At 38.6% G+C, this 25,267-nt stretch overlaps 3 protein-coding genes and 1 non-coding gene across 4 annotated transcripts; 1 reads left to right on the top strand and 3 right to left on the bottom strand.

Moving 5' to 3' along the window:
• Positions 1-145: 145 nt before the first annotated feature.
• On the bottom strand, positions 146-5,179 carry LOC102221562 (pyrroline-5-carboxylate reductase 1, mitochondrial). The gene is made up of 8 exons (XM_005801446.3): positions 5,075-5,179; positions 4,797-4,868; positions 4,615-4,685; positions 3,698-3,877; positions 3,385-3,606; positions 3,178-3,270; positions 1,383-1,546; positions 146-1,127 (listed from the first exon to the last, which is right to left on the bottom strand). Exons 2-8 carry the CDS (start codon positions 4,861-4,863, stop codon positions 959-961), a joined length of 966 nt encoding a protein of 321 aa, XP_005801503.1. The 5' UTR covers positions 4,864-4,868; positions 5,075-5,179; the 3' UTR covers positions 146-958.
• Positions 5,180-6,820: 1,641 nt separating this feature from the next.
• On the bottom strand, positions 6,821-8,980 carry myadml2 (myeloid associated differentiation marker like 2). The gene has a single exon (XM_005801447.2). The coding sequence runs from the start codon at positions 8,240-8,242 to the stop codon at positions 7,331-7,333; it is 912 nt and encodes a 303-aa protein (XP_005801504.1). The 5' UTR covers positions 8,243-8,980; the 3' UTR covers positions 6,821-7,330.
• A 1,364-nt stretch (positions 8,981-10,344) lies between these two features.
• On the bottom strand, positions 10,345-19,304 carry notum (notum, palmitoleoyl-protein carboxylesterase). Its single transcript, XM_005801448.3, has 11 exons — positions 18,592-19,304; positions 15,701-15,753; positions 15,494-15,589; positions 15,140-15,200; positions 14,998-15,056; positions 14,806-14,908; positions 14,532-14,723; positions 14,336-14,433; positions 12,939-13,086; positions 12,803-12,850; positions 10,345-12,715 (listed from the first exon to the last, which is right to left on the bottom strand). Exons 1-11 carry the CDS (start codon positions 18,930-18,932, stop codon positions 12,412-12,414), a joined length of 1,503 nt encoding a protein of 500 aa, XP_005801505.2. The 5' UTR covers positions 18,933-19,304; the 3' UTR covers positions 10,345-12,411.
• Positions 14,091-14,162, top strand: trnad-auc. The gene has a single exon. It is a non-coding gene; the product is annotated as a tRNA-Asp (tRNA).
• Positions 19,305-25,267: the final 5,963 nt, after the last annotated feature.

Raw genomic sequence — 25,267 nt, 5'->3', positions numbered from 1 at the left:
TTTATTTTTTTTCAACTATAAAATTAACACAACATTTTCCCTCTTTTAACGGCTTTAATGGCTTTTCTAATGTTTATAAAGGCCATTTTGTAGGAGGTGGTTGAATTGGATAATATTACAAGGTGTCAAATTAAACTGCACATCACATTGTTGACATTTTTATTGAAGCATTCTCCACCAACTTCACACCCATTACTTGGTGTTGGGCAATCCCAATATATTACATACATTTTGTCATTGTAAAGTGATGAAATGTGAAAAAAGTACTGGGGTTATCTATATTTTGGTAAGGCACTGCTAAAACAAGCAGACCAGATAATCTTACATGGTTATGTCAATATTTTAAAGTTCATAAAACATTGTGATAATATAAATATAAAGACATTTACTTATGTTTTTTTATTATTCGCAAATATAAGGACCTAAACAAATGGATGAAAAAAAAGTGCCCTTACTTCCACTTTTTAAAACAGGCTATAATGATAGTCTTTAGGTATCTGATTATAAAATCCCAAAGTGCCATCCAATTTGTTACAACTAAACCTTGCACCAAATCTTTACACAAAAAAATCCTAATACTTTTTTTCTTTTTTAGAAAAATAGCAAAAATAAATCTTCTGCCCTCACATTAAATATATTAAAAGCTAAACATGACAATTTCTGTAGGGCAAAGAAGTCAGTAGCATCAAACCCAAAGGGATTGCCAAGCTTCCACACAATGTCAAATTAAAAGGTTCGACTATATTTCGTCAATTCAATTAAAAAAAAATTCCCACAAAAATAATTATTCACATAATTTTCCTTTAATATGGTCAAAACCTATATAAATCTGATTTAATCTCCCTGAAGTGACCACTGCTCTACAGTGTTAAATGTTATGGGTTCATGTTCGCAAACAGTGGTCAATAGTGGTTCCTAGACAGTGTATACCTACTGAACGAGGTATTTCAAAAAAGACTCAGTTTTTCTTGATCTTGGGGCTGGTGTTGTTAAAAATATTGATTCCACGAGTTCTGACACCGACAGCATCTGCAGTGACGCCTGGCTGCTGAAGAACTTTATCCAGAGTTGTTTTCTTTATCGCAGCTGGGGAGATCTTCTCTTGGTCAGCCAAAAACTGAAGCTCCCTTTTAAAAGATACACATAGAGCATAAAAAACAGGATGTATAGCTTTCATTGCAGTATGAAATCAGGTACTTTAAAATCCAGAAAACCAAGAACATTAAGAAATTTTAAAATTATGTCTGCATAACAGCTCCATCTGCTGTCTGAAGTTCATATTTAGTTTAGAATCAATTTACGGTACATAAAAAATGATTAAGAATTACATTTTTGTTAGGTGCCAATAAAAAAAATTTTTCCACTTCATCTGATCAACTTACCTCGTTCTTACACAAGAGGCCTCAACTGCATTTATGAGGAGGCTTCGGAAGCCACCACTCTCCATGACGTGAAGGGCGTGGATGGTGGCGCCCCCTGGTGAGCAAACGTTGTCTTTAAGCTGCCCAGGGTGTTGCTCTGAGTCCAACAACATGCGAGCGGCTCCCTTTAGAGTAGCACAAAGAAGGAAATGATACACAGAGCAATGTTTTTTCTGTATCGTTATTCAGCACCTGAGCATCCAGATTCTGTCTGCTGTCAGCCAAGACCGGCTTAATTAATCTCCACTGGAATGAAAAAGTGCTTAAATAAATGCCATGACTGTCTATTGCCTGGAGTTTCCAGACAGAAGGTTGGAATTCATATTTAAAAATGTCTGTTTTTTTATAACAAAGAAACAAGACCAAAAAATATACATATATAAATTTAAATCCCAAGAAAGCAATTAGATTAAGTCTAAAAAACAAATATAGATAAATCATACACAAACATGTACAGCAAAGGCCAGTTTACATGAACAAGTGCAAAGTAAAAAATAAGAACATCATATTATAGTTTGGAGAATCATTATGCCAAAACCATTTCCTATATCTTAAGCTTAGATGTGTGAATGCTCAGGCAAAGCAAACCTACAATAAATTTCATTGTTATTCACTAATACAAAGAAGAAGCAGCAGTAAGTTCCCCTTTACGGCTTCCATAGATATGAAAATACATGAAGTAGCCCACAGTGTCTTTCAAGCTGTTCCTACCCTGTTACACATGCATATGCTAGCATCCTAACTAATCCATCAGAGCTCTGTATCTATGCTTAATACTGCAGTCTTGATGGGAAGTGAACCGCCAAAACTTTCTTAAGTCTTTTTTCTGGGATCATCTGATCAACCATCTCTGACTAGCTTCACAGTCAATACTAAAGGAATGTATCCCCATACAATGATTGAGCCACCACCATGCTTCATGGTTTGTTCAGAGTAATGTGCAGTGAAAGTTTTCTACCACATAGCATTGTGCATGTATTGTATTTTACATTTCTGTGTCAACTAACCACAGCATCTTCTCCACATCGTCTCCATTAAGCAAAACGCTTTTCGGGTTTTCTATTTTTCTATTACAGCTTTCTTTTCCCCATACTTCCATATAACAGTTGTCCTGATTTGTCCCCCAGAGCAGTGAGCCTTTGCAGCTTCTCCAGAGAATAGGGCATCCTGCTGAGTCCTCTGATTATTTAATTAGTACTTCTAAAGGCAATTGGTTGCACTAGATTTTATTTAGGGTGTCAAAGTAAAGGGGGATGGATGCACTGAATGGACACCACAAATTTCAGACTTATATCTGTGAAACAAATTTAAAAGCATGCTTTTCAACTATGCAGTGGAAATCAGCTGTTCCACTGATTTCAAAATTATGCAAAACTATGTGTTGTCCTATCCCATAAAATCGCAATTTTTGTGGCAATAGAATGACAAAATGTTAAAAACTCATGACCATCATTGCAAGGAACTGCATGATCAAATGTAACATAGCTATATAAGAAGATTTTAAAGAATTATTCTATCCTGAATGCCTTGTTAACAGAAGGAAAATAGTCAAGGTACTAAGTGATGATGCAAAATCCAGGAGCTACATATTAGAAAGGATGTTTAATGTTAAAGATTATGAGAATTAAACAAAACAAAAACGATACAAAAGTGTGTCCTGTTATTTAACAAAACAAAAATAAAATTACTAGCATTTAGGTATACATTTTGGACCAAACTGTGCCATCGACTTTATTGTCAAATATGAGGGTCCTACCAGCAGGGCTTGTGCACCGAGGCGTACTGCCAACCTCCTGGGCAGGCCCATTTTTACTCCACCATCAGAAAGGGCATCCACAGCTAGGAATGCCTGCAAGACAACAATCATACAATTACAGTGACAGAAAAGGGGCAGCTATCCAGAGAGAATCATATAAGAGGTAAGGCAGCATTTTCTAAATGCTGTAAAGCAAAGCAAGCTCACATAGGCGGGTCCACTGCCGCTCAGGCCTGTGACGGCATCGATCAGGTCCTCCTCCACCTCAGTGCAGTAGCCAACGCTAGCCATCAGCTGTTCCAAAAGTTTCCCGTCCTCCACCTCTGCATGTGTACCTGTTGCGTAGACGGTGGCCCCTTCACGCACCACCACTGGAGTGTTGGTCATGCAGCGCATCACCTTTGGAGAAGTACGATACTGCTGCAGTTTCTGTGAAGCGGTAACAACAAAATCTTCAAGGACCAGTTCTCTTAATCACATAACATGTGAAGAAGAAATAAATGCAATGACTAAGACTTGCCTTCTCTATGGAGCTGATAGTCACACCCGCAGCACAGGACACAATAAGGTGGCGGTCTTCGATATCTGGCCCAATCTCATCCAGAACAAAGGGGATGATGTGGGGCTTCACGGCCAGAAAGAGGACATCACTTCTGCTGACCGTCTCCTTGTTGCTGGTGGTAAAGTTCACACCCAATTTCTATAAATACAGAAGTTGTTTACAAATCAGTTCAATGCAAATAAAGACCTACAAAGTTCTGACAAAAACTTTACATGCACTCATCAGTGGCATGAATATCCCATTAACCCAGGGCTTTTATGAATGAATTTGAACCTTTATTTTTTTCAAGAAAGGATTGATGAGTTCTACAAATATATATATATATATATATATATATATATATATATATATATATATATATATATATATAGCACATAAGGGGTGAAATTTCCTGAACAAATCTGGCTGTTATAACTGGACCCAAACACACATAACTGGTTTTAGAGTAAATAAAACATTTAGCTTCTAGAACAACCAAATCAAGTGAAAATAGTGCCAACAGTGTCCAAAACCACTTTCTGTGCCTGCCGGTTAAAACAGCAATGTCATTTTAGTAGTGAGATTAGTCACATCGTCCTATCAGATCCAGCCAGAACTTTTCCAGAGTATGGTTGATGGCTAAAATATGGTTGATTTCTTCCACAACCTGCCCTGGAGGTTTTGGTGGAGGTGTATGTATACATTTAGTCCTGTAGAATTTTTACCCTGGTTGCAATAGATAAAATAAATTCTTTAGTCTGTTCACTCAATTATAAACAAGATTTTTTTTTAACTAACCAAATATACTTGTTGAATATACAGAACTGTTCAAATCCAAAATTAATAGTCTGTGACATTCATGGACATGACAAATATCCATGTATATATGTACCCACCCGCAGCTGCTGCACTGTGGGAAGTTCGGTGTCTGGAGAGCTCGCTGTGATTCTGTGGGTGGCAATCACGCCTTGGAGGGGGGAAATGTCCAGAAACAACTTCAGTGTATGATTGCAATCTTCATATGTCAAAAATACAAGTCAAAACCTATTAAAACACAAATGTAAACGTCTAAATTTACCTGCAACCGAGAAGCCTCTCACCAAAGCCTGCGCCAGCTGGCCAGCTCCTATGAATCCGACACTCATTATGCCTGAAAATAGAATAAACTGAATATTGTATCATACAGTATGTTTGTTATTTGTTCCGCCTGTTTTTCATCACTTCCACGAGTACGTTTCTTCCTGAGTACGTAGTAAACAAACCCTTACTTCCTTGTTTTCCGAACGCATCACGTCACATAATGTATAAAATCATATTTTTGACAAATCGCATCTTTAAAGCAAAACATAGACTTACAAATGAGGAAGATTCTTCGAATTAGCAATGTAGCTACAAAATGTTATGATTCCACAGTCAACGTGTTTCAGCTTCCTCTTCACGTCCAAGTCGCTACCTGTAAAAAATACCAGGCATTGGCAGATGTAATCAGCCAATGAGCGTGTACCTTTGGGTATACGTAACTCGTGTAACCAATCAACAACCTTAAGGGGTGGGACGTGGAAAGCTGAAGAGCCAGTTGTGTCGGTCTGTATCACACATTAGATGCCTTGACCCAGATATTGAAGAGCCATACTGAAATTGTCAAAATTAGTCAAGAGAACGATATTTGCGTGATTTCTCACGCGTTGACAACACCAAACATGCCAGAAGTCACTTGTTCTGTTCTCAATGTGTGCTTCACACTGAAAAATCATTGGTTTTTCACCACCGTCTTCCCTCTTTTCCCCATGTTAATAATATTTGTAGTGGAGAGAGCAAATTATTTGTCAAACCAAACATCCAATATCCAAAGATCAACATGGTGCTGACTGTGGTTATATTTTGTACTCAGACAAAAGAAGTACAATATCCAAAATTTAGAAGTTGTATTTTACAGTTTGTTTATCAAGTTTGTGTAACAATAGACAAAGATCCATCTTATTATTTATTGCTTCTCCTGTTGGAATAAGAAACAAAAGCAAAATAGACAAAAAATATCAAAAAGATAATGAAACTCCTTTTGTAAGCAGGTGCATCCTGATTGTGAAATTCTCTGCCACTGGTTTTGCATGTGTCAATTCCACTGATTAACATTATCACAGAGAAAAACCAATTTGTACAGACAGGCTTTAAATTTAATTTGATGTTATTTTTGATGTGCTTTTCCTACATGTTTTGTGAAGCACTTTGTGAGTTTCATATGTGAAAGGTGCTAAGCAAAGACAATTTTACACACTTCTACTTACATACTTGCAAGAAAACCCCACCTCCAAAATATTCCTTTTGTAACCATGTAATGACGCTGTTGGAAAGTACAACATGCACAGAAATTAACAAGCAACATTGTTATTAGCTTGTGTTGTTAACAGCCATTAGGTTGCTCATATTAATCAACAAGACTCACTGGTTTTCAAGCTTGGATATAGAGCACTGTTCAGTTGGATTTGATTTAATTTCTAAAACCAGATTATTGTCAGATAGTGTAACACAGGAAAAGTTGTCAGTAGCATAATTTTCTTTTCAGCCACCCACTTCAGTTTGTACCAGGAGTCTTCAGAATGTCCCTACTGAACTCTTTCAGCCCTCCCCCGGATGTATCCTTTATTGGGAATGAGTGGATGAATGAACTTTTGGTGAGTTTCTGGTGCTTAAATAAAACATTTTTTAGAGTGTTCAGTCCACAATCTCTGCATCACAGTTATTTTCTTGTGTTTATTTTGAAATTCATTTACTAACATTTGTAAATACCGCTTCAGGACAAATAACTGTACAATATTTTTGAACTAATAAGTTATGTCTTCAACAGGTGACCACAAAAGTCACGTTTATAAAATGGCTATAGCTTACTTTCAGCAGCTGCTACCAAAGTATTTATGTCTGTCTCTCTAAACAAAATCAACAAAAAAAAACATAAATGAAGGTTATGACAGAATAAATGACAATCTAGCATGTTAAAATGCTTATAACAGAAAATAAATACAATCTTTTAGAAATCAAGTTAGAAGTCAGCCTGAAAATTTTTTAACTTCTTCAGATAAAGAAAGAGATGCAAAACTTAACATGGTCTGTGTTTGGGCATTTTATTGAACACTGGCAATATTAAAAAATATATGGAAATAAAGAATGCCACAATCATTCAGTGCTAACTGTAAGGTAGATAGAAAACAATTAAATACTCAGTTAGGTTACGTCACTTAGGTTTTAAAATGTATCAGCTACATTTACATTTCAGTACCAAATTGCAATCCACCAATTATATAATGCAACAAGAAGAGGAAAAAAACATAAAGAGAAAATTCTTGAATACCAAAACCAATATCCAGTCTTGGTGCACACAGTAGACCTTACATATTAAACAAATCTCTAAGGTATATTTAACTTGTTGAAGTCTTTAAAACAATAAATAAGCTGCTAAGTCTAGAAATGTACATTTATGGGACCAAATAGTGGCAAATGGAGAAAGCAACATGCTTAATACTGTCTAGTACTTTTAAGGTTTTTAGTATATAACACTATTAAACTATGGATCAAATATTCTTCACAGAAACTGGAATAAAAGTTTGTTTTTGTTTTTTAGACAGCAGAGCTGGAGACAAATCGAATCCTCTGAGAGTAGACAAGGTCAATAAAATATAACACTAGGTTGACACAAGTGAAGACTGCCACAACCAGCTTACTGTCCCAGGAACATTCTCCCCGGGGGCAGTCCTCAGGACGAGCAGTGCTGCCGTACTTTTTATCAAAGCTGAAGATGGGCCAGATCAGTGCAGTACTGAGGTAGAGGATCACAGCAAAGAACGTGTAGACGACCACAAAGCGGTCAAACGGGAACCTCAGAGCGGCAGTTCTTCCGGACACTGTCACTATGATGACGATCACTGTTACAGAGAAACAGAGGCTGTACACCACCACGCAGTACTGGGTGGCAATATACTGGTTGTATTCGCTGTCATTAGCAAGAGCCCCAAAAATGATACAGGCCACAAATCCCTGGACCACCTTAAGCAGACCAGACACAGTGGCCATGTAGCCCACCACAGCTCCCGGTTTTGCTCTGGTCAAGAATACTTCCACTCCATATGGGAAACAGCAAACACTGGAACAGACGGTGACGGAAATGCGGTAGATTTGTATTTCGTAGTCCTCGTCAGAGTATTCTGTTTGGAGAAAGTATACTGGGTAGACCACAGAGGCAGTGATGTACATCAGTGTTGCTAACATGGCGAAGGCGACAGTGAAGTTGTCCCAAGAAATTGGCATGCAGCTGTGGAGCCTTGTGATGTCCAGGGTGAAAATAACCAGTGTGACGGTGAAGCTGAAGCACCAAACAAACATACAGAAGGTTCCATAGTTTGCACTGTAACCTGCGCTGTGGGACACCAGGGCGATTATGGTACATCCAAGCACCAGCTGGCATATTCGGGCTGCACCCAAAGGTGACAGCACAGCATCCTTGTTGAGGTAGTGTCCCCCATGTGGATCCATAACGCTGGTAGGCTTATGAAGTACAGATGTCTTCCTTTGGGATATTCTTGTTCTCAGTGTTGGTGTTCTTACGGCCTACTCCCCTCTTTCACACGGACCTCACCCTTTCCTGGTTTGCTCGTAAAGATGACCACTAATTACAAATGTCTGAACTTGCTTTGCAATTAGAAAAGCTTGCTTGAGATCAGGTTACATTTACAGACAGATATGTAGAGATTTCTCTGGAAGACTCCGGCAATCAGATTTAAAAAAAGATTTTGGAAAGTTTCTTCTTTGCCACACAACTCGTTAAATTGCATTCATCTTAAGTGCTGAAAACTCATTTAATAAGGCAATAAACAAGCCATTTTTTCCTTTGGTCATTATTGGCACAGTAGAAGTCCATTAAAGTATATTCTTTTCTTGCTTACTGTCTTCCTTTGTTGGTGTCCAATGTAAAAAGAAGTTTCTGTTCTCACTGAATTCCTTTAAGAGTCGTATCCAGATTTAGGTCTTCAGCAATAGCTATTTGTGATGAGAGGTGGACAAGTTGTTGTCCTGCCTATCAAGTCCAGTAGGCCTTTAATTGTCCATCAGATTCAATCTTGTTCTTCGGCTTGCTCTTCCAGTCTCCTTCAGCCTCTCTTGGATTAGTTTTTTTAAACTTTTCTCTACCTGAGCAGGCACATTCTGTTCCTCCGTGTCTGAGTGTCACTGTGCACTTGGTGGACTGCTAGAGGTGACTGTTTAAATGAAAAGTTTGTGTAGAGCCCAGGCTCACCAGGCCTTTGCCAGCTCTATAAATAGGGGGTCTATATTCCACAGAGGGGCGGGAGGCTACATGTGGCTGGCAACCTGGGAGTCGTATTTCTGGAGAGGCTGACTCAGAGCTCCCTTCAGTATAAGAGACTGGCATTTACATGGAGTGTAATGACAGGGAGGGAGGTTAAAAACTTCCATTAAGGACATAAATTACACATGAGTTGAGAGAGATGATTATACACGAGTAATAGCAAATTTAGCCTAAACACGTGAGAGGGAGGCAGCATTTCCAGAACAAAGCTTCAACATGTAGGATCAGTGTACTTTTATTTTTGATTTATGAACCAAATAATGTTTTTTACTGGGATGACTACTCCAAAATCTTTTCATAGCTGTTGACGATTACCAATGCATCTTGATCCAATGCAACTCTGCTATATAGACAATATTAAATGAGGATTGCTTAGAAAGCAGAATCTGGGGCATTTTGCAACACCTACAAATTTCATAAGTGAAAAAAATACACTGGGATAAAAAACCTGTTGTGGCTCTTTTAAGCCTGGTAAAAACAAGCCCTTTGTCTTGTGCTATTTGCTTTGTACAGAGGGTCAGGGATGTCAGCTGTTGAGAAACGATTGCTTCCTGGAGGCGTGGACTGTGTTTAGGTTTTAAATTTGATTGAATTGCTAATGCTTGTTCATAATGTAAAATGTGCCAGTTTTATGCTAAGAAGCTTATTGCAAGTTGCTTGTGCTGTAAACAACCATCCTCCACTGCAAATACAGTTATATTATTAATTCAATATTTGGAAGTGTGGCCAACACGGACTGAATGGCTTCAATCACTTCCTCTGCTGCCATTCCCAAAACAGTGCAGAAAATCAACGTTATCGTTTACAACTTCTCCTTCTGTTTGTTGATTGGCCCCGTGGAAAATCTACTGGACACAATCTATGTCAAAGGGAGAAAGCCCAGACTGTGCTGTAAGTGGGAATTTTTTTTCCGAGTGTTGCACAAGAAGGCAATGGCCAAAGTAGGCTCTTGTGGGGGTTGCTCAAAACTGAAAAAATGCCTCAGGAAAAGCTTGTGGTTCCAGACCAGCCTGGAAAATCTGGAATATTATGGTGTTTTTGACCATTTCCAGTTCAATATATAGAAAAACATATGTTTCAAGCTTTTTATCTCTGTCCATCCATCCAGGTGAATCATCCAAAGAAAATGGAGGGAGATATCTTTGACGATCCCAATTTTTTTGTTTCTTTTTCCTTCGAAGTAGTCAGCAAATAACTATTCTAGCCCCTCTACAACTTATTACCAGTGATCATTATAACATGTAAATAATAACAAGACTGCTCAGCAATGTTCACCTTATAGTATATGTAATGTCTTCCTTTTTGGGTGTGATACAAAGACATGCAATCAGCACAAAGCAAAGAACAGCAATGTATTTACAATTCACAAAGAATCACTTCTCTGTAAAAAAAAAACAATAGCACTTATAAATATGATTTACATAACAAAATAAATATGTAAAAGTTACCAATGTAGCTTGAGTTACTTTTTTGTTAAAAAATATGTTACAGAATAAAATTACAATTAGTAATACTTCTCCTTTCTTCCGGTGTGATGAAAAATAGAGGTCCTTTACAAGCATATTTTATAAAGTCATCATTACATACAAACAATGTCATTATATTAAAATGTGATCTCTATGATGAAATAAAAGAAGGGAGTTACAATGGTGAACACTTCCAAATAATCTATACAAATACTCATAAAATATACAATACACAACATTTGTCTCCCTTTAAATGTTCATCGTGCATTGAGTTTGATGACTGTTGAGCTGTAGGGAGTTGACCTGACATAAGTGTGTGTCCTGTGATGATGACACAGTCCGTAAGAAAGAGGTATGGATGTAATGGCACTACAATATGTATGTGTAGCTGTTTGTGACTTGTTTCCAGGTCCACCTTAGCACCATTTCAGAGTACGATTAGAACTACAATATGTTTTTATGACTTCAGCTGCAAAAATTCGCATGTCCGATTTCAACTAGGTGTAGACAATTTCAGGTATCAAGGTATATCAATGTTTTATAAAAATATAGTTTCAAAATCACCAAAATGTTTCATTATAAAGTTCCTACAGCTTAAGGTTATTTAAATGACATGCCAGGGTCGGTGGCATGTGGTTGAAGATTTCTCTGACTGTATGGAGATTGGAGAAAACAGATTGGTTGCAAAAATCACAGACAGTCATGCCTTGTAAATAAAAAAGAGCATCACCCATCACTTTTGATTAAGGTGGCATTGTTTTAAAACCATAGTTGGCAACTGAAGAGCAGCATGATTGAAGGCAGCTGACTACAAGCTAGCCACCTGAGCAGATACCTGAAATGACTAACCAGTCATTTATTTTTCAGGTTATCATACTGAAAAACCTCTTAACCCGTGTTAGTGGTGTTCTATTATTTATAAAAAATATATTTCAATGGGAAATGGGAGATGATATTAATCCTTTGGAACTGATTTCTCTGGAGTTACTCTGTGTTTTTGCTTGGGTCAATGTATCAGTCAAAATAACTTCTATAAACAAATTTCATAGATTTAGCTATGAAAACTGTAATATTGATCATGTTAGATAATTTTAGCAGCAATTGAAATAAATGTTGCTTCTTGTTTAAATTCAAATCAATTTGATCATGATATACCTTTTTGCTAAAACATGATCATATCATAAAAGTCTCAATCAAGCTCATGCGAAATTCCAACTTTGCTTATTTTCATAATCATCGCAATATTTAGTGCAGGTGCTATCTGACAACTTATTTTCATTAAATAAAATAAAGGCAACTTACTTTCTTTTTACTTTTAAGAGCTTTACTGACTGTGCTTTTCTATATCGTTTTACACTGTTTCTGCTAAACACATGACCCGATGTGTTTTTCTATTAGAAACTATAGAAATACATCTCTAATACACAAGAGGTAATAGGATTTTTTTTTCTATTATCAACACTATCGACTACCTAAAATATAAAACAGCATTTGTTGTACCATTAATGCGTTCACTACATCTATTCAGTACAAAAGGATGACAGCACTCAAGACATAAAGTCAGATAGCATCTTTAAAACTGGATTACATTCATATTATTGTTGTTTTTCTTTTTTCCTTTTTAAAAAATAAAATATAATTTATTGTAGCATTTCTGATAGCAAGAAGTGTTGCCTGGTTATGGTGGAGCCTGGTGTGTTAGACCTGACTTCAGGGTCAAACTGAAGCACCTGGGATGGAAGGAGGTCTGAAAGCAACAGAAGGGGAACTGCAGTGAGGAGGGTGAGCAGAGGTATCAGTTATGGGAGACAGGCCAGAAGGATCATCCAGTCCTGCTTGGTTCTAGCTTAAAACTGGACGGTGTGTCCCTTTTAGCTGCCACTGCTCAGCATGCCCAGTAGTTTGCTCGGGTCCATGCCTTGCTGCTGGGCCATTTTCTGCACATCGAAGCCCATGTGCATGAGAAACTGCACAACGCTCATCTCTTGCCCTGTGAATTGGTCCCGGATGGTTGGGCAGGTGGGATTGCAGTGAGGCCAGGGGCAGTTGTCTATCAGATGCACAGGACAAGCTTTGGGTGGTGGCTTGTTGTTCCTGCTGTCATGGAGGCTGCGGTCCCAGCAGTGAAGGGCTCTGGGCAGAGAGGTCCCTTTGACTTGCACGTCGATCCAGTAGCTGAAACACAACACAAGAGGGCGCTGTTAGCTCATAGTAGAAAAACAATGCATGCGAAGTCCCCCAAGGACAGTAAATTTCACTCACTTTCTGGTTATAACTTCATGTGATAAACATGCTGGAGCAAACATAGCCCTGAATAAAAGAAAACATGATAAATAATGAGTAAATAAATATATATATTTTTAAATTCTCCTTCTAAATTGCAAGAATGCAGCCTTACGGGACATCTTTGAGTGTGTTCCTCAGCTCAATGCCCAGGTTCTGGATGTAGCGCCACTGGCCTTCCTGCACAGGTTGACCTGTTAGCTGGATGTTGTCCACTGTCAACTGAGCCTCATCAAACAGCCACTGGACCACAAACACGGGACCTGCACAGAGATACAAAAAAAGAGAGAGAAAAAGGCAAATTAATTTAAAATGTACACCTTAAAAATAAGTGTGGATACAGGCATTTTAGTATAATAAAAATAATCCAAACAGAGCCAGCCCAGGTTTGGAACAGGTTGTCATTTTAGGACTGGCGTCCAGAGAATCCAACAAGCCACTGACCTCCTTTTTATCTTATTAATGAATCCCCTTTTGCTTTTACATTTATTTAGCATTCTTTGTATTTTGCATTGGATTCAATGCAGTCTCACTGCACTCAGGCAAGAAGAGCTAAGTTTATTGTTACGTTCACCAGAAAGCATGGAAGAAAGTTTCTATAATTGATAATTTTGCCACTTTGCACATGTGTGCCTTTGCAGCGTAGGTAGAAATTGAACCGTCTACCACAAGATGTTTATACTGATCAGGCATCATTTTATACCCACCAGAGAGATGCTCTATAGCTGCTTTTTAACTGAGGAGTTAAAGTAACTTCTCATATTCTGTATATTGTAGTCATATAGCTCCAATTAATAATACATACCAGTCGGCAGTTAGTCAGTTACTTTGGTTTGGTCTGAGGTCATCATTGGATATATTTCATATAAGTGAAATGTGAAGTGGGAAAAGCCATTGTGAGGGTCACAATTAAATGTGAGATTTTAGCATTTCTATGGTTATTTGTCTGAACAATTAATAATAATAAAAAAAACTTAATTACAAAAAGGAATACACTGATACTCTTTTTTTTTAGTTCATGAGTAGGAAGCAATATGTTTATGGCTACACGATAGAAGAAGAAAAGGACAAAGTTACATAGCATACACACAGTGTGGAAAGTACTAAATAATTTTACTAACCGATGCACTTATGATCAGAAATGTTCTGCTAGCTTAGATACAAGATACAATCATCAATACAGCTTTGAATTATGACTCTGCTGTAAAAACAAAAACTGAACTGATGCTGGGAAGAAAATTTAGTATGTGACATATAGTATGTATTCTCCTCGTTAGTATAGTGGTGAGTATCCCTGCCTATCACGCGGGAGACCGGGGTTCGATTCCCCGACGGGGAGTGAAGTTTGTTTCAGGTCCCTCTTGAAAATGAGATCTAGATCTCAATGGGGTTTACCTTATTAAATAAAGAATTATTATTATTATAGTATGTTAATTTATCTGCATGTCCTCTGCTTCTTCCAGTTGTATTGGTCTAACCAGGCCAGCAGGGGGCCCCACATGATAAACTCACTTTTAATTGATGGGAAGACTCTGTATCCAAAGAAACAATTCCATTCCTCTCCTTCATGGCTTTGCCTGCACCTATCAGGCACCACACTTCCCCAGTACCTTAAAGGAAATTCAACAAAACAACGTAAGCAAACATGTTCTCAGTTGCAAAACAATCAAATATGAGATGAATTTTTGATTTTATATTTATCCCCTACTTGATTCCTCTCTTGATAGTCTCTGTGGGCGTGCAACCGATTGTGTCCACACAGTCCGTGCAGTGGTACTGTTTGTTGTCCAGGAACCAACCCGAGTCGGACAGGCCTCGCACCTGTATCCCAGCGTAGCCCATCCCCTCCAGGAGCTCAGCTACACGATCCACATTCAGAAGAACCCCCGTGCCACCAGCACTGCAAACATCAACAATTCACATTTGTATCAGCAAGCATACAGCAAAGCTACACTGATATGTAAGAATTTCAAATTAAATACCTGCTTCCTGCTAACAGAAGGACCCTGGCATTGTCTAAACCTTTGCCCAGAAGATTTTTTACAACTTCCTGGATAATCAAGGAGCCCATAAAAGCATATCCATCTGAACAAAAGAGTAAGAAGAGGTTTAAAATAGCAATTCCTTAAGGATGAATACATCGTCATGACTGAGAAGACTTAATAATTTCTTACTCTGCTCTGTCTTAGCCGTAACACCACTCCACACGTCACTGGAGCAGTAGGGAATGAACCTGCACAAATGATGCAAAGTTAAAACTGGCAGTAGGGAATTCAGTGAAGCAGTCACTGAGCATAGAAACAGCAGTCAACTTACACCATGTTTGCGTTCCACCAGTGAGGGTTTTCCTCAGGCAGTGGAGACAGGATCCCCGTGCCTGCAGAGACAAATGTATCATTAGCCATCCTGGCTCTCCCCCAATCCCCAGACACATCCTCCTCTTACTCATCATCATTACCAAATGGATTATAGTCATTACACTGCAATGACAGAGAAAGGAATCTATGCTTTCTTAGCAGTGGGCGCCAGGTAACTATTCTGAAGCATCTCATGACTGGATGCAAGGTCTTAATAACACTGTAAATGGGTGCACGTCATATCCGATCTCATTTCATTGCATATAAGTCAAGGCAGCTTCTACTTTGCACACTGTGGTGCAAACAAACTGACCTCTTTTAGTTTGGGGCCACTTGGAAGAGCTCATAAACCGCCTCATGGTCTCGTATCGGCTGTCGCAGTTCTCCTTGTTAAAGCAGTACCAGCCGCCTGGAACATAATATGTGAAATGGGATGCGTCACAAATCAGTTCTCTCATCAACTAATTCCTAATTTGATTTGGAGATGGATTTAGAAGTGAGAAGTTGGTTAGATACACACCTTCAAGGAATATCAACCAGCGTCTGCTGCCCCGAGACTCTTTCAGGTAGTACCTGTGGGGGAATAAAAGTCAGTATGAATTGTCTGCATAAAAAACAAACAAACAATATAACAACTCACTTTTAATTTTATATAAACATTTCTCTAAAAATGTGATACAGATAGAAACCTGCAAGGTAACACTCTAAATACTCTTCACCAGCATAAAACAAAACAAATGTGACTTCATTGCTTTAAAATAAACAAAAAGTCCTTTCACTTCATTTGATTTTTATCTGTGAAAACTGACAGAAAACCGCAACAGTGGAGAACAATGAGCTTATGTGTGTTTCCTGCTCTGATGCGACGCTTGAACGGGAGATAAACATCACACCAACCCCTATTCCAGGTTATACCATCATTTCTCAACGTAGAGCTCATCATTCTTCTGTCTTTTCCACAGTGTGGATATAAGTGGAGAAAAAAAGTAAGAGAAATTAAGAATTGTCAAGATTCAAGTGCACTTTGAGGCATAGAAAAAAAGAATTGAAAGTAGTATTTTCTCCAAACAACAACTACAGAACAACTTAATTAATGGTGGGACAATCAAGGAGAGAGCATGGCTATGATTTTTGGATGCACTTGTTAAAAACATATAATTATTTTATTGAAAATGATCTAACCTGCTATGCAAAGAAGAAACTTCTCAACTGGATTTCATTTTTTCTATTCTTTCAACTTCACCAATGACTCAACTCAAGAGACTGCCAAAAGACATTTCAATGACTTTAAAGAGGACGGACTTGGCTTGAACCTTCCAGCTGCTTGTTCAGACCGCTGAATCACACTTCTTGGCTTCAGATGATGCTTAATGCAACTATTCCCAGCTAGAGTCAGTGATGCAATTTCCGAACAACAAAGCATTTATTGGAGCATTCTTGGGAAAGTTAACAAGCTTCGCTATGAAGGTGTCGTGTTGACCCACTCACGCTAAACAAGTGTGATTCTGGGAGGTGAATTACAACACCATTCCTGAACGATTAACTTTAAACGCTTCATCTTTGGATGTCTGTAGCTGTGATTAATAGCTCTCAGGAAAATGGCGTTTATTTGAATGAAAGGCCATCTGCCAATACCATGCTGGGTCTCCAAAGCGCTCAGAATCTTACAGTGAAAGCAGCCTGCTCTTACCACATGCCACTTTGAGATTTAACAGGAATCAGACTGGATTCTAAATCCATACGTACATGAAATTTAGTGAAGGTGATCCATGTCTAAACTCTTCAAGGATGGGTTTTCATGAACTAAAACCAACTGAAATGAATACCTACGGGAGCAGAACACCCATGTAGTTTATCGTATCTTTTTTTTTGTTTTATTACCCTTTATAACTTTTATTTTTATTATCCTCCACACGCCCAAGTTGGTGCTATTGCAGATGCTGATATTTTTGGTTGATTGATGCCTTCTACCACAGATCGCTTCCAACTGCCATATGCCTCAATTCATACCCACCAGGGAGATTCTGGCTTGATCCGGGGTCAAAATATATCATATTTACAGGAGCAAGCAGAGATTACAACTGAAACAGGTTTTTGGAAAATAAAATGTACATAAATTGTATTATTCATTAAATTTGAGAATTTATGTGATTATTCAAATCAAATTCCCTAAAAACTTCAAATGAAAGCTTAAGTACAACATAGTTTATATGTTATATCTCAATTTCCCCCTTTTTAAAGAACAAATCTCACCTACAATGCAAGGCAGCCATACCTACCATAATGTTTTTTATTTATATTGCCAGAACAGGACACACTTAAAAGTGATTTATATAACAAAGAAAACTACAAATAATAACTAGATGATGTGTTTACGGTATAATTTATCTCAGATTTCCATTATGTGCAGATTGCATAATATAAAAACCGCCACAAACATACATCCTATTTTTGTGATTAAATTGATGCACAAGCACATACATTTTCATGAACTTCTTTTTTTTTTAAAGAATCTAGATATATTAAAATTTTTCAAAGCTTGCATCTCCTTTTCCAATCAAACACATAACAAGTTTAGCTGTCAGTTGCAGAATAAACCAGAACACTTCTGAAACATCCCAACTCCACTGTTTGGGTCCCGTCCTCAAACATTCTCTGTCAGAAAGTGACGTGCACGCAATAGGCAGGGGTTCAGCAAACTTACACCGAAGCTTTCTGCAGAGCAAATCCTGCATTCTAATTCGAAGCAAAGGAAATGAAGCATGGACCATGTGGCTCCCCGCAAATTTCACGCTCCGCTGACGCAAAGCAGCTGTCCAGATCCTACCTTATCCTGACCGAGCCTCCGCTTTTTGTACTTTTGCACTCTTTACACACGTTTGCCAATCATGTGTTTTCCAACCGACGCTGCAAATACTGCGAAGTCGTTTGTGTCGCAAGATTAATCAGTCAAGAGAGGGGTGGAAAATGACAAAACGGAACTTTTTTTTTTTTTTTTAAGTCCATACGTTCAGTGTAAACGTAGCCAAAGGAAGGACATCAAAAGTCAGGGTTGGTTAGCCGAAAAACAAACCCTAAACACTTCAACCACTTTTAGACATCTTAGACATCTCAACAGAAAGCTTTTTACGGCTCACTTTCATAAATAACTTCACTTTTCTAAGTAGGCTATATATGTAAAAAGCGAAAATAAGAATCAATTTTATTTTTTAATTGGGGAAAGAAACTTGATCGAGTTCCGAAAGTTAACTTTTGGAAAAGCAACTTTCTTCCTCAGGTCAGATGCGACTGGCTGCAGGTGACCAGGAGCAGAGAAAGCCCCGGTGAAGGCGGAACAACAGCAGCTCAGGTGACCCTGAACCTAAATTTGACCACATGTGTGTCTGCGCTCTAATGTGAATTGCTACATACCCGGCGGGACTCCCGTCGTTGCAGGTGACTGACGTGTTCACCAGAAAGTTCAGCTTCATGTCGTGGTCAAGCTTCTGTGCCGAGCACGGGTACAGGGACTGCGCGAGGTTCTTCACCTGCGTCATGAAGTTATCCATGTTCTCCTCCACTGCAGTGAAGTCCAGAGGGAAGCTCTCCGTGGTGTCGCCCCTGTCCGCCCGGTGCGTGGGAGGAGGCGGCGAGCGGCGAGGCTGCGGGTTGCGGCCGCCCCGGAACCTCCGCGCGCACAGAGCACCGGACTGCATCAGCACCAGCAGAAACAGTACCAGGAGCAGTGATGGGACCATTCTGGCGGCTTTCATCTCAGATGTTTCAACAAATACAACACGGACGGAGCGATGCGCGCAACTTTCCTGAGTAAATCGACGGCTGTCACGCACGGATTCGACGGAGCTTATCAAGCTCCCAAGATGTCAAATTTAAAATAACCTAAAAGCAAAAAGTCCTAAGAGACCAACAAGTCATCCACTAAACTTTCTGGAACTGATGCAAACCGTCTCAGACAGCGGTCACACCTCTGTTTTACAAGACGGACTGGAGTGCCTCTGGATCAAGCACACAAGCTTGAACAACAACACTTGTGCCATGCTCTTGTATTTTATTCAAACTTTCCCCCCATGTGCGTCCACCCAGCCAATCGCTGGTGCGGGGGGAGGACTTAGGGCACGATCAAGCGTGGCAGACTAGCCCCACTATTTTTTTTTTTTTTTATTTAAACAGGAAAAAATGTCGATGCGTTGGTTCTTTTGATCCACAGTGTTTTATTTGATGTGGTAGCTTTTACTGGCCTTGAAATGCCCATTTCCCATCCTACCGCAAATTTATGAAGTGAGAATACACTCAAAGAAAAACAACTGAGAAAAACCTACAAATATTTTTGCGGCAAAAGAAATCATTTAAGAAAAAAAAATATATTATTATTATTATTATTAGTAGTAGTATTATCATCATCGAATTTGCACTTGTTATTTATCTACTGTATTTGTTTATGTTTATATTTTATTGATTCCGTTTCTGAGTTGCTCACATTTCGTAAAGGAAAGGACGCTTCTGTTTTTTCATCCAGACTGGGCCTCTGAAGATCAAAGCAGCCATCACTCTTTCTTCCCCTGTTTGCGTCCTTCCTCCCACTTCAGTCCTTCCCAAACTTTCCTGCTGTACTGTATATTTGAAGTGGAGCAGAGCATCCTGATGGGAAGCCGGCTTTTTAACACAAGAATGCCTGGTTACGGTTGAGTTGAGCTTCCAGGGAGCAGCTTCCCTCTTGTCAATGACACCTTTGGGTCAAAGCGTATAACTTAAGGGGCTTACATGATTATTTTCTACAAAATAAAAAGGCATCCAAAAAGGGCAGGCACACGGCACCAAGAATATGGCTAAAAGTTTTGTGAGAGGGATGTGGTTATGTTGCAAATGTCGAATTCTAGCATCACTGCAAAATAATTTAAAAAAAGAGGCAAAAGTAAAGATTAATCCATTGAGGAGGGGGAAGTCAGAAGTGTCATCTGAGGACAGCTGCTTGGAGACCTAACAAACCAGCACCCAGAGATTTAAAAGCACTTGGTTGCTTGTTACAAACCTGTAATTTTAAAACTAAAGTTCTTGCAGCATTCGGCTAGATGCTGAACTTATTTTTCTTTATGTCCAACTAGCTCTACAAGGGTGAGCATCAACACTTCCATTTCTTCCAACAACTGTGTCACCTGGGGAGGTGGACAGTAACGGTGCCAGTCCCTAGTCAGTCAGTATTTCACCCATAGGAGTTCAACTGCAGTGCTACTGGCATACAGTAGTGACTTCATATTTTAGTGGGATGACTTAAAAGACTCTTTTTGTTCAATAAAAGTACATTTTAATATTAGTTATTAGCAGATTTGGTGAAAAAAGAAACTTCCAGTTCCTTCTTGATGAAATTATTGATGAGAAAATTACTTTCTACTTATGTTTAGAGATCTTTCACAAAACAAGACCATGACAAAACATAAAGTCTGAATGAAAAGCTGCAAGCAACCTTGAGCAGCCTTCGCTCAAGGTTGGTCAGTGGCTTAATCCAGGGCTCTGCGCCACTCTTCAGTAAGATCAATCTCTGTCTCTCAATAGGCATGCTTAGCCAGTAAGTGGTGTTCCTTGCAAGACTATGGATTCAATCACGAATAATGTCTGATGTGAAGGGAAAAAAGTAAGTTAGGTGCCTCATTCATTTAAGCCAACTTCCTGATTGGTGGTGAAGGATTGGCATGGACAAACAAATAGAATGTAATGTCATCAGAAAAAGTGTGACTCTAATATGATTAACAATTAAAGAGGAACTTTCAATTGGACATTTCATTTCACTTTCTCAGAGGCCAGGACAAAAACCATATTAGCAAATTACGACACAGATGTTGAGTATGTTTGTTTAGCAACAGAAACTTTTGTGGTGCTCAAATCTTGTATGTGGGAGACACAGCAACCTAAGACATGCTAAAGTATGCTGTGGATCTACTTGGCCATGTGGCCTGGAGTTTGACATTTATTCATGCTCAGTTAAATATGCTTTGGATGTTATATGTGTGATTTGGAGCCACATTTTAACACAGCATAAATCAAAATTTACCATGCTTCCATGCCTACCCACATAGCCACACCCTCCAGTGAAAAGTCATAGTTCTTAATCCTGTGCAACCTCAACTATAGCTATAGTTAGAATGCCTTCACAAGTAAAACATGTCACTTCCTGTTCTCAGTAGGAGGAGCTTGCTCACCTGTTTAAAAGAGTGATGCCACGTTGAAATTTTGATGTCACTCACATCTTGTTGACGTCATACCACTTTTATCAAACGTTTGTGTTTGATACATCTGATACATTAAAATACATAGAAGAGGCCTGTTAAAATATAACTTCTGTAAAATGGCACATTATTTTGTTCATTTTTTATTTTTTTTTTAACAAAAATGGCTAACTTCCTGTTTTGTTTTAGGCAGTCTTCCAAGAGACTATTATTTGTCATCCAGAGTTCTATTACTGTGCACATTTGGTTGTGTGGATTTGGTTTGAGGAGTAACACTTTAGGGGTTGCTTCAGAATAATCGAGGTAGCATTTAACCAATGGCTTTAGATTATCTGAAATAAACAGCTGCACTGTTTGCTGTTAAAAGTTATGATTTCATTGTGAAAAAACAAAAAGTTGATCAAAATGATTGAAATTCCAAATATATACCATCCATCAAAATGCCATTCAAAAAGACAACACGACCAAACAGCTTAAAATACCCTAACTTAGCCCTTGTCTAAATGACGTGAAGCCGCTGTGAGCCAGGAAAAATGAATCTGATGGTGCTCGATGCGAACTTCAAACACATGCTTGGATAGATTAAAACATGTGCTAAGGTCCAAGAGTAGAGGTTCTGTCACAGACTGAGTGTATAGTCACTTTGACCCATACCTCCCTGTTTTATCACGCATCATCTTCAAAAATGAAACCCTTAAATCACTCGCAGATGGACTCTGGCCTCTGACACACATAGTGCCCTGGCGAGAAAATGTTCTCTGACCAAAGAAGAGTGAATTGTAGATGATTGCATCTAAAGTTCTATGTATTAGGCATGATAACAGACTTAAGAAATTTTAAAGAAAGGTTACAACTTCCCACCATTGTGTGAACGGTGGGTTTTTCTGCATAGCTTCGCTGAAATCGAAGAACTAGGCCCTTCTTTTGCCAATAATTCTCTTTCTGTCCTTTTTTGTCCTCTTTGTAGCATACACTCAAATTTACCCATGCAAGCCTGACTGGATTAATCCAAGAATTAGGTCATCTGAAAATGACCCAGCTGTTCTGATGGCAGTCCTTCAGAAGTGCCCCTGAATAGCCCCCCCACCCCAACTCCAGGCCTCCTGTGAAAGTCAAAGCTTGTCTTTCATCTCCAATCAGTTGCATGTGCCCTCACAGATTCACAGGTTTTACTGCTTAAGTCTGAGCTGGCAGCAGTGATCATGTGACTGCTAGCTGTTTGGCGTTCAGACACTTCATAGCTCTATGAGCCCCCTTTCCGTCTTTGTGCCCTACCAGGTCTGCGTGCACATCCCCATCTCCTATCGCCCCCATTGCTGTTAGCTCTGATTTGTGCAGGCTTGCTGCTGAGGGTCTGTCCGTGATCGTCAAATCCTGCTAGTTGGAACTGTTAGGTCAGGTTACATCAAAGAGATCAGGAGGGATCAGCCTCTTGAAAGGGACAAGCTCTGGCTCACATCATCAGAAACAGGTGGAGGTCCTCATTGGAAGAACAAAGAAGGGATCGCCAGCTATAAAACTTTTATAATTCATTGAAGAGTTTCTTTAAATTTCCTCAAATCACCATTTATTTTCCCACACATTATGCAAAAGCCTAAAAGTAGAAGTATAAAACATATTAAAGCATTATGGTAAGTTGAAGGCTGTGAGCCTCAAGCAAATCTCATAAAGGTCACAATACCAAAGACCAGGATTTAGCAGTATAATACCACAAAGTGTTTTAGCTTGGAAGTCTGATCAGATTCAGAACATAAAGGGATCTGGAAATGTGTGGAATACAGCTCAGGTGTGTTGAATTATTTTAAAATTTAAAGATATTTTGGGACACAGGAGAAAATATAAGTATTAGACAAATCGATAGTTTTCTCAGTAAATGTATTTTTAATAGAGTAGTTGACATGAAAATCATGCAATATGTCAGCAACAATTCAAGTAACCCAGTTATGCAAAGAAATAAGCAAAAATCAATTAAACTATGTGTAAAAATTGATGCTAAAATAACACTGGAGACATTGTAACATTGTTGCAACGTATAGACTGATAAAGTTGATAGAGTTACTTACAAGAGTTCTGACAGAAGACTGAAGTTATAATCAGATGAGCCACGGACCACTTGGAGAAGGCTTAGAAAGACTTGGAATTTGCTGATATATATATACACTGCTCAAAAAAATAAAGGGAACACTCAAATAACACATCCTAGATCTGAATGAAAGAAATATTCTCATTGAATACTTTGTTCTGTACGAAGTTCCATTTGCACAACAGCAGGTGAAATTGATTGTCAATCAGTGTTGCTTCCTAAGTGGACAGTTTGATTTCACAGAAGTTTGATTTACTTGGAGTTATATTGTGTTGTTTAAGTGTTCCCTTTATTTTTTGATTTTATTTATTTATATATATATATATATATATATATATATATATATATATATATATATATATATATATATATATATATATATATATATATATATATATATATATATATATATATATATATATATATATATATATATACTGTGCAGTCCTTGGCACAGCCAAGATACTGCGCAGAACCCTCAAGCTCCCAGGCCTCTGGTAGAGGACCCGAGCTCAGAGGATAAGAACCACCCGCGGTGGGTGAGAAGGGAATTTTGAATTTTATATATATATATATATATATCTTCTCTCTGGGTAATGGTAATGGCAAACCAACCAGACATTGTCGTAGTGGATAAACAACAGAGGAAAGCCGTTGTGATAGATGTAGCAATACCAAGCGACTGCAACATCAGGAAAAAGGAGCACGAGAAACTAGAGAAATACCAGGGCCCCAGGGAGGAACTGGAGAGGGCCTGGAAGGTGAAGACCACAGTGGTGCCTGTGGTCATCGGGGCCCTCGGGGCAGTCACCCCCAAACTGGACCAATGGCTACAACAGATCCCAGGAACAACATCAGACATCTCAGTCCAGAAATGTGCAGTCCTTGGCACAGCCAAGATACTGCGCAGAACCCTCAAGCTCCCAGGCCTCTGGTAGAGGACCCGAGCTCAGAGGATAAGAACCACCCGCGGTGGGTGAGAAGGGAATTTTTTTTTTTTTTTATATATATATATATATATATTTGAAGTCACTGCACAAAACTTCTCTGCTGAAAAAAACAATAATGAAGCTCATTTTAAGATTGACTCTGACATTTAGTCAAGCAAACCAAATATTGAATATACTGAGGTAAGACAAGCTCAAAACTTGACTCAATTGATTTTATTGTATACATGCCACGGTAAGAGGAGACATGGTGCTGCACATTATTCCTGAAATCACATACGGATAGTGCAGTGTAGAGGGGAGAATATCTCACTGTCAAGACAATTTTGCTAAGACTATGAAAATGGATCATGATGCAAGACAATGATCCCACACAACCAAGAAAAATCTAAATTTTTAAAGCAGCAACAACAATGGAACTGTCAACTGCTCAACAATGATCCAATTAAAAAATCTGTTGAAAGAAAGACAGAAATGTTGGTTTGTTTGAAGACAATTCCCTTGAAAAAATGAATCAAAGTCACACTTGAGCACCCCAGCTTACAGCAGACGTTCTGAAGTATTGTTTGCCAAAGCAAGTCTCTACCAAGTATTAAATACATTTCAATACACGTTATTTATGTACTTATTTGTGTGTATTTATTTGCAGGCATGAATTACTTGGGCTTATACTAACATTTTGTATGGATGTGATATCAACAAACCTATTAGGAGCATATTTACTTTGGAATATGTGTCATTAAAACCTTTTCCCCCACTGCCTGTACCATTCGTGCTTCTTTATTTTTATTTTTTTCATTTACCAGATTTTATATTTCCTGGCACTGTGGAGTTTC

This window comes from Xiphophorus maculatus, chromosome 16 (genome assembly GCF_002775205.1).
Source record: "Xiphophorus maculatus strain JP 163 A chromosome 16, X_maculatus-5.0-male, whole genome shotgun sequence".
Taxonomy (NCBI): Eukaryota; Metazoa; Chordata; class Actinopteri; order Cyprinodontiformes; family Poeciliidae; genus Xiphophorus; species Xiphophorus maculatus.
This window is presented reverse-complemented; position numbering and strand designations above follow the sequence as displayed.